Below are 8,328 nucleotides of genomic sequence, written 5' to 3'. Positions count from 1 at the left end.
CCTCTCTCCCTCTCTCCCTCTCTCCCTCTCTCCCTCTCTCCCTCTCTTTGGCTTTCCAGACAGGGTTTCTCTATGACCTCTAACTGTCCTGGAGCTCACTCTGTAGACCAAGCTGGCCTTGAACTCAGACATCCAGCTGCCTCCGCCTCCGCGTCCTCCCAAGTGTTGGTATTGAAGGCTTGCACCTCCACCACTGCGGTTGCCGCCACCACCTGTTTCTAGGCATTCATTTCCCATCTCCTCTACCTTTTCCTCATTCTATCTCGGTCTCTCTCTCTCTCTTTCTCTCTCTCTCTCTCTCTCTCTCTCTCTTTTTCACTCTGCTTTCTCTTCACCGTGGTCTCCTCATAGTGTTCAGCTCTTCCCTCTCTTCCCTAGCTTCTCTGCAGCCCTAGATTTTTCAGTTTTAGGCTGCCTTCCTCCTCCCCTTCCTCCTTTATGTCTTCTTGTGCATGTCCTGGTGTGTGTGCCCTCACATTCTGCTTGCGGAAGTCACAGACACCTTTCAGCCTTCTGTTTTTTCTTTTCCTTTTAAGACAGGGCCTCACTGTGTGGCTTTGGTTGGCCTGGAACTCAGAGGTCTGACTGCCTCTGCCTCCACAGTGCTGTAGCACAATGACTTGTGCCTCGCGTCTTTTGAGGTAGGATTTCTCTTTGTCTCTTTGTCTCTGCTTTGGGTTGCTGGCCTGTGAGCTGAGCTTCCAGGAGGTTCTCCTGTCTCTGTCGCCCATCTTATTTTATGTATATTGGCGTGAAGGTGTCAGATCCCTTGGAATTGGCATTACAGACAGTTGTGAGCTCCCATGTGGGTGCTGGGACTTGAACCCAGGTCCTTTGGAAGAATACACAGTGTTCTTAACCACTGAGCCATCTCTCCAGCCCCTCTGTCTCCATCTTGGCAGAGACTACAGTAGTATATCACTGCTTCAATTTTTTTTTTTTTTTAATGTGGTTCTGGGCTTTGTATTGGAGTTATCCAGTCCAAATTTGGTGACTGGCAAGACAAAAGTCTTCAGACAGAAAGGCCTTCTCACCAGGCACCCCTTTCCACCCTCCACAAAAATATAAAATAAACTTCCCCCTCTCACGCCTAGACCCCTCAGAAAAGACACAGAGTCAGGATTGATGCTGAATCTTTTTTTTTTTTTTTTTAATTTTGCTTTCTTAAAGCGTGAGCTGAGCTGGGAGAGGAAGCAGTTTGGCAATTAAAAAGGCCCAGCAGCTTGGGCAGCGGCACAGGGAGGCCAGGTGAGGGTGGGGTGTCCCTCTGTCCCAGGCCAAGGGGTAGCAAAGCCCGCACTAACTTCATAAAATACAAAATAAGGGAGAAGTGATGGGAGGAAGATTTGTAAAATACAATATCTTAGGGGGTTGGCAATAATAAAAAATAAGGTTCATTATTTACAAACAATTTCAGTTCTTGGTCTCTGTACAGTAGGAGGTGGGGGTGTGTGTGCGTGTGTGTGCGTGTGTGCATGTGTGCTTGTGTGCTTGTGTGCGAGGGGCCAGGGACAGTGGTCGCATTGGTCATGAAATGGTCCAGTGAGTGGTTATCGGAGGAGGACGGATGGCTGTGGGAGGAAGAAGTGGGGACAGAGTGGTTGGCCCAGGGGAGCAGTCCAAATGTCTGGGGACGTGGAGGGAACCCAGCCGCAACGGGGACTGGGAGTGCCAGGGAGGGCGAAGACCCTTTCTTCTGGGGCAGAGGGCCCCGGGGCAGGGGTGTGAGCTGGATCTGGGTCAGTGAACAAGAGAACGCCTCTTCCGGGTGCCAGGGTGTCCGTCCTGTGTCCTGGGTCTTGGAGGGGCCTAGGAGAGTTTGATGGTGGTGTTGGGGCCCCCATCCCTGGGAAGAGAAGAGGATCCAGGGGTGAGTGTGCCCTCGGGGACCCAGCGCTCAGCTGTCAGCAGCTGTGAACTGGTCTAGACCAGGGACACCCCCCCCCCCCCCCAGAGATGTGGCCGAGGGTGGTCTAGCCGGAAACCCTGGAAAGGAAAGGGCTGTGCCTCTGCTCACCTGCCATGAAACCACTCCTCGGGATGGGAGAAGCTGGGGCTGGTGCCATTGTCATCAGTCTCCTCTGGCCAGGTGTCACTCAAGTACTTTTTAGTCTCGTGGGTGCTGTCCGCATAGTCATGTCGGAGGTGGTCCTGGGGCCTCGGCTCTGCTGGATCCCCAGGCTTGAGCTCCCAGCCTTCCGGGGGCTCCGAGGGCAGCAGCGCACCTGGGCCATCCTCCCACGAGCCTGCTCCGTCATCGTAAAACAGTAGGCTTCGGGAGGGCACTGGAAATAAAAACAGGACTAGCCACGGGTGCTCCTCGGGTGTCCCCTTCTGCCCCAATAACCTTATCCCTGCGCTAGGCCTGAAGAGCACAGGGCCTGAGCTCCCGCAGGCCTGACCCTTAACCCTAGCCCTGTGTGGTCTCACGTAAGTCCCGCACTCTGCTCTGATTTTGCTGGGCAGCAGCATGTTCACCTGTGAAATGGGGAGAGTATAACCAATCTCAAGGAGACTCAAGGACTCAGTTGGTAACAAAGGGATTGAAACCGTGCTTAAGTAAAATCACGAGTTCACAAAAAATACGGCACTTGTGAATAAGACAGTACTGGTTTGCTCGGTGACACTGGGATTTCTTCCCCACCTTATGGAACTAAAGACTGAACCCAGAGCTTCTTGCATACTAGGCCAATACACTATAACCAGAATATAGAGCCAATTTGTTCTCCTTCCCCCTCTCCCCCCAGCTCTCACCGAGTTGCTCAATCTGGCCATTAATTCATTTTGTAGCCTGGGTAAGCCATAAGCTTATACCCTTCTGCCTTGATCTAAGAAGCTGGAATCACAGGCCTACACTATGAGGACCTGCTGAGAGCTGGGTTCTAATTCTCCCATGCCTCTTATTTCCTGGGACACTTAAGGAAAAAAAAATTTTTTTTTTTTCTCTTCTAGGCTAGTTCACCCTTCGGAGAACTAGCAAAGGCAGGAAACTAGAGGTTTCTTGAACACCTGTGCCAGACATACAAGGCCCTCAGCTTACAGCAAATTGAAGCTCACCAAAGCTGTGGAAATGAGGTGTTTTGGGCCCCCCCGCTTCCCAGAGCTCATCATCAAGGGTCCCCTTCCTGACTCCAGAGTCTGCGCCTGCCCCACGGCTTCCCCTGCGGGGTCTAATCTATAGGAATCTATGGAAAAGGCGGCCCCTGGCATTGTGTGGAACTGCAGTCAGGAAACCAGCCTGCTCAACAAGCCACCTCCTTCCTCCTGCGTGGCTCTGCCCTGCCCTGGGCTGCTCTCGCTGCACCCGCTCTCTCCTTCATGCCCTCCCTCCCCCTCCCCGGGTCCTCTTCCTCAGCACCACCCCTCCTCTTCTGTGTCTGCTTCCTCTCCTCTGGCCTTGATAGACTTGGTGCCCCTCCCTGTCCCCCCCTCCCCCAGCACTCCCAGGGTAGCTTCCAATCCCCACCTCCCTCAGCCCCCCTCCCAGCTCCTTTCCTCCCTTCCAGGCCCTCAGTGCCTTGCTCATCCTCCCTCCTCTTCACATACTCCTCCCTTCTCTACCCTCTCTCTGACCTCTCAACTGTTTCCTCTTTCTCTTTGGCCATGCCAGATTCATGCTTCTGGCATAGGAAGGGCTGCCTGGAAGTTCTTCCATGAGTCTACTTGAAGTGGCCTCTGCCTCTGAAAGCCACACTGTTCTTAGCTGTTCCCTGTACTGGCTCTCCCCTAGCCCTGTCTCTCCCTGGTCAGGAGCTATTCCAGAAGGCAGGGAGAATGCTCACCTGCTGTGCGCCGGAACCACTGCCTTGTACGGGGAGCAACTTGTGGGTTCCAGAAACCAACATCTAGAGAGCCCAAGATACATGCCCTGGGCAGGCTCTACCACATCAGAAATGACTGAAGACTGACACTCATCTGCTGTCCCGGGACTAAAATACACACCGAGCTCGGCTAATGCATTAGAACAACCACCACCCTCAAACATGGAAATTAGAGCTAGAACACTACTGTCCTCTAAGGCTGCCTTCTCTAAGTCATGCCAAAGGATCTCAGAGAGGCAGACTTAACAGTCTGGTCCCAAGTCTACCAGCAACATTAAGAAAAGGGCATTGACCCTCACTGGGGCTCAGTTATTCTATCTGCAAAATTAGAGTGTGGAGTGAGATGTTGACCCCAAACTTCTATTTTTAATGTGCATGGATGCTTTGCCTGCGTGTGTATCTATGCACCACTTGTGTGCTTGGTGCCTTTGGAGACTAGAAGATGGCATCTGATCCCCTGGAGCTGAAGTTACAGGTGGCTGTGAGCCACCACGTGGGTGGTTGGAAATCAAACCTGGGTCCTCTGGAAGAGCAGCCAGGACACTTAACCGCCGAGCAATCTCTCCAGCCCTCCAAACTTTATTGAGACAGGGTCTCACTATGTATCCCTGGCTGACCTGGAACTCCCAGGGTAGACTGGGCTGGTCTCCAACTCAGAGATCCACCTGCCTCTGCCTCCAGAGTGCAGGGGTTAAAGGCTTGTGCCAGTGCACCTGATATGGCTCCTCCCTTGAATCTGGCCTCCAGCCAGAGTTTAAGAGGTACTCACTCTGACTGGCCGCGTAAACGCTGTCAGCTGCGATAGAGTCTTCCTTCACAGTCTTTGAGCTGGAAGAGAATGCAGGAAGGCAGGGCACAAGGGAGCCCAGCACCAGAACGAAGCACAAGGCTGCCACCTAGTAGTGGGCAGAGAGCAACCATCAGATCTGGGGCAGGGCAGGCCTACAAGATTGGCCACCCACAACTCTCCTCACCCCAAACCACTGAATGCAAAAGGCTCAGTCCTTTCCCCCAAAGCCCCCACTCCCCTTCCCGCCAGCCGGCTGCTTTCTAGAAGTGGAGTCTCTTGCTCCCTTGGAAGCAGAAGGCTGCTCAGGCCACCCTCAACCCAATCTAGAGAACAGCATCAGAGAGCAGAGGGGAGTTTCTGTGTGGTTCTCACCCACTGGGGAGAGAAGTCAGGAAGGGAAGAAAGGGGAAGGGAGGGGTGTGACTGTGACCAGGCAGAGGGACATATTGCCACATCACGGTCTCAGTTGAGAGTCCCTGGGGAGCTCCAGTGAGGCCCTGCCCTCAGAATGTCAGCGGCAACAAGTGCTCATATGGGAGGCGGCAGACTAACGGAAGAGGCAAACAGAGGCTGAACCTATCCTAGGTGTCCTCTGGGGGTCTGGGAGCCTCCTTATCACCCATGCCAAAAAGAACCACACTCTCCAGTACGGAGAAGCCACTTTCCCAAGGACCTGCTTCACTACATTCAGTGGTGTCAATCCCACATCTGTTAGAACCGGCCTGGACAGGTCACTGGCCCCTTCAGGCTCTGCTCACTGTCCTAGAGAGCGAGCCTCAAGAAGAGCAGTCCCCTGTGGCCTTGTGTTAGAGAGCAGCACCTACCATGAGGCAGGTGCCAGTCTGAGTGGCTGCCATCTTGTAAGGTCTGGAGATCTTGCTGGTGACCAGGGTCTGGAGTTTCTGCAGCTGCTGGAGCAGGGTCCTGAGGAAGGCACGGGAATCAACACGTGGCTCAGGCACAGCAGCCATGTCTGCATCCCAGCTTTTCCTGAGGAGCCTTGGCTGGCTCCTGGCTGGGCCCCCATGCTTAGGCAGCCATTGAGGACGGGATATAAAAGGTCCCCTCCTGCTTGGCACCTCTGCAGCCTGGCTTAGGGACCTGCCTCAAGGTGGGAAGCTGGGTCACCCTGCAGAAGCTTAGGGGGTGCATAACTTGCTCCCGACTCTTCTCAGGAAAGGCTGCATTTCTTTTTCTTACCCAACACCAGTTACAGACACATAGACATTCCTCCTTTGCACCCCAGAGCACCCTGAACCCACAAGAAAGACATTTGGCACAGTGCAGTCACTAAATGGTAGTAGCTACTGTTTATGTTAATTTTACCGGTGTTTTTACTATTATTGCAACACCTGTAACACGTTAGCTTTATTTGCGGACATCCATGTCAATCTTCATTGCTGAGGGCAAGAAGTAGGTACTACCCAGCGTGTAATCCTTGTTAACACACACTTGTCAACAGTTAAGTTAATGCAGCTGCATTTCTCCATTCAGCTGTGTTCATGCAGTTCCTGAAGTGGACAGCAGATGGCGAAATAACCTTTCAGCTCTGAGATACTTAGGGCTAGAGGTAGCGAGGTGAAGTTTGAAGGCTCTGTTCCTATCCTGATTGGGTGGAGTCGCGGGTTCTTTAAGCCAGTCAGGGTAGTGATTGGCTGGGTCAGAGGAAGGAAAGGAAAAAAAAAATACACCGAAAGGACTTGAGGTGGGACAGGAGCCTGCCTGGGTACAGTTCAGGGCTGACCCTGTTTCCAAAATTTGAACACTTAGTAGGGCTACGTGGTGAACGCCTGGAAGAAGCCTTGGATTGGACCAGGCACTCAGAGGGCGGAGGAAGGAGGGTCAGGAGTTCAAAGCTAGCCTCAGAGATAGGAGTTTGCAGTCAGCCTAGCTACATGAGAACATGTTTCAAAAAGGGTGATCAGCAGGGAAAAGCACTTGCCAGCAAGCCTCATGGCTTGAGTTCTGTCCCTGGTACCTACAGCGTGGCTGAAGAGAACCCTCTGACCTGCACACGGCACCACAGTTTGCACACACACATACCCAATAAATAAGTAAACATAACTTAAAACTTAAAAAAAAAAGTGTAAACAGACAAAAAATAAAAACAAAACAGGGGAGCTTAGCATAATGGGTAAAGCATTATGGTGCGTACAAAGTCCTAGGTTGAATCCTCAGGATTGCTGGCAGATGGTGTCTTGTGTTAGGATCCTACCAGACACTGCTCTTTGGGTTATTGTAATTACTCCTGCAAAATAACATTAAGCACCTGTGGGTTCATGGCTTGGGGCACTATCTAGAATTCAGAACAGTATCGTGAAAGAGACAAAATCAACAGATGAGCACTCTCTAATGCCACACACCGTGTTGAATTTGGCTGCTGTGTCTTACAGAAGCTCACATCGGTTCTGTTAGACAAATGCTGCCATCGTAGTTCTGTCTCCAAGGTTACTGAGGCCCAGAGAGGTTCCCAAGAAACAGCAGAGTCCCAAACAGCAGCAGAAGGGAGCATGAGCCTAGAGCCCAGAGCTGCGGCTTTGGGCTACACGCCAGGCAGAATACGGGTTTCCCGACACTAACATTTCTCAAACTCGGTGCAATGGAGTCGTCCAGGATACTTGTTAAAACACAATTTGGGATCTGGAAAGATGACTTAGCGGGTTCAGGGCTACCCCCCCCCCCCAATGAATCTGGATTTCCAGCACCCGTGTGAAAAGGCCAGGCATGGTGGTGCACACCTTTAATCCCAGCACTCAGGAGGCAGAGGCAGGTGGATGAATTCGTGGTCAGCCTGGTCTACTTAGTTCCAGAACAGCGAGAACTATATAATAGAGAGACTCTGTCTTTAAAAAAAAAAAAAAGGAACAAGGCTGGGGCATGGCTGCTGTAACCCTGAGGTGCTGGGGGAGGGGCAACAAACAAAGGGCACAGAGCTAGCCTAGCCAGCCAACCCGTGAGTGTCAGACTCAGAGAAAGACCCCCGTTTTCAGACGGTAAGGTGGAGAACAGTCAAGGAAGACCCTGGATGTTGACCTCTGGCCTCTTCATGCACGCATGTGCTCTCGTGCCACACACTATGTAGATTCTGGGCCAGCAATCTTGGGAAAGTCCAGAAATTCCTGACTCCTCACAAGTTCTCAGGCCACGATGGGGAAGCGCTGTGAGTAGCAGAGGTCTAAACCAGCCAGTTTAGCAGCTACGGGAAGAAGGCTAAGGGCATACTGAAACCCTGACTGAAGGGTCTGGAGAGGTGGCTCAGTGGCTAAGAGCACGGGCTGCTCTTCCAGAGGATCTGGGCTCCGTTCCCAGCATCCACCTGCCAGCTCATCACTATCTAGAACTCTAGTTCCAGGAAATCCAACGCCCTCTTCTGGCCTCCATGGGCTCTGCATGCATGTGCTGCACAGACATACATGCAGGCAAAACATTCAATACACATAAAACAACAAGCCGCAGCAACACTGATTGCAGCCAGGAACAGAAACCCCGCTACTGAGGAGGTAGAGACAGAGGAATCAGGAGTTCAAGGCTCCTTAGCGAGTCTGAGGCCAGCCTGGGTTGTGTGGGACCTTCTCAACATAAAATAAAATCTACACAGACAGTGGGTCCCCGCCCCTGCAGTAAATGATTCAGGAGATGTAGCTCTGGGTCTAAAAACAAACATTTCTTCCTTCCTTCCTTCCTTCCTTCCTTCCTTCCTTCCTTCCTTCCTTCCTT

At 52.2% G+C, this 8,328-nt stretch overlaps 1 protein-coding gene across 2 annotated transcripts in view; it reads right to left on the bottom strand.

The window, feature by feature from the left end:
- Positions 1-1,129: 1,129 nt before the first annotated feature.
- Positions 1,130-8,328, bottom strand: part of Creb3l1 (cAMP responsive element binding protein 3 like 1) — a 40,370-nt gene continuing 33,171 nt past the window's right edge. Inside the window, exons 9-12 of one of the 2 annotated variants that reach the window (XM_055600480.1) lie at positions 5,436-5,535; positions 4,591-4,717; positions 2,018-2,285; positions 1,130-1,809 (exon numbers count right to left, since the gene is read on the bottom strand). In XM_055600480.1, the coding sequence (XP_055456455.1) occupies positions 1,551-1,809; positions 2,018-2,285; positions 4,591-4,717; positions 5,436-5,535 (754 nt within the window). In that variant the 3' untranslated portion in view covers positions 1,130-1,550. Of the gene's footprint in view, positions 1,847-2,017; positions 2,286-4,590; positions 4,718-5,435; positions 5,536-8,328 lie in introns of both variants that reach the window. The other variant, XM_055600488.1, reaches the window with a different exon arrangement.

The sequence above is a fragment of the Psammomys obesus genome, unplaced genomic scaffold (genome assembly GCF_907164565.1).
Source record: "Psammomys obesus unplaced genomic scaffold, mPsaObe1.curated_primary_1811, whole genome shotgun sequence".
Taxonomy (NCBI): domain Eukaryota; kingdom Metazoa; phylum Chordata; class Mammalia; order Rodentia; family Muridae; genus Psammomys; species Psammomys obesus.
Note: the sequence above shows the minus strand (reverse complement) of the source record. Positions and strands in the feature narration are given on the sequence as shown.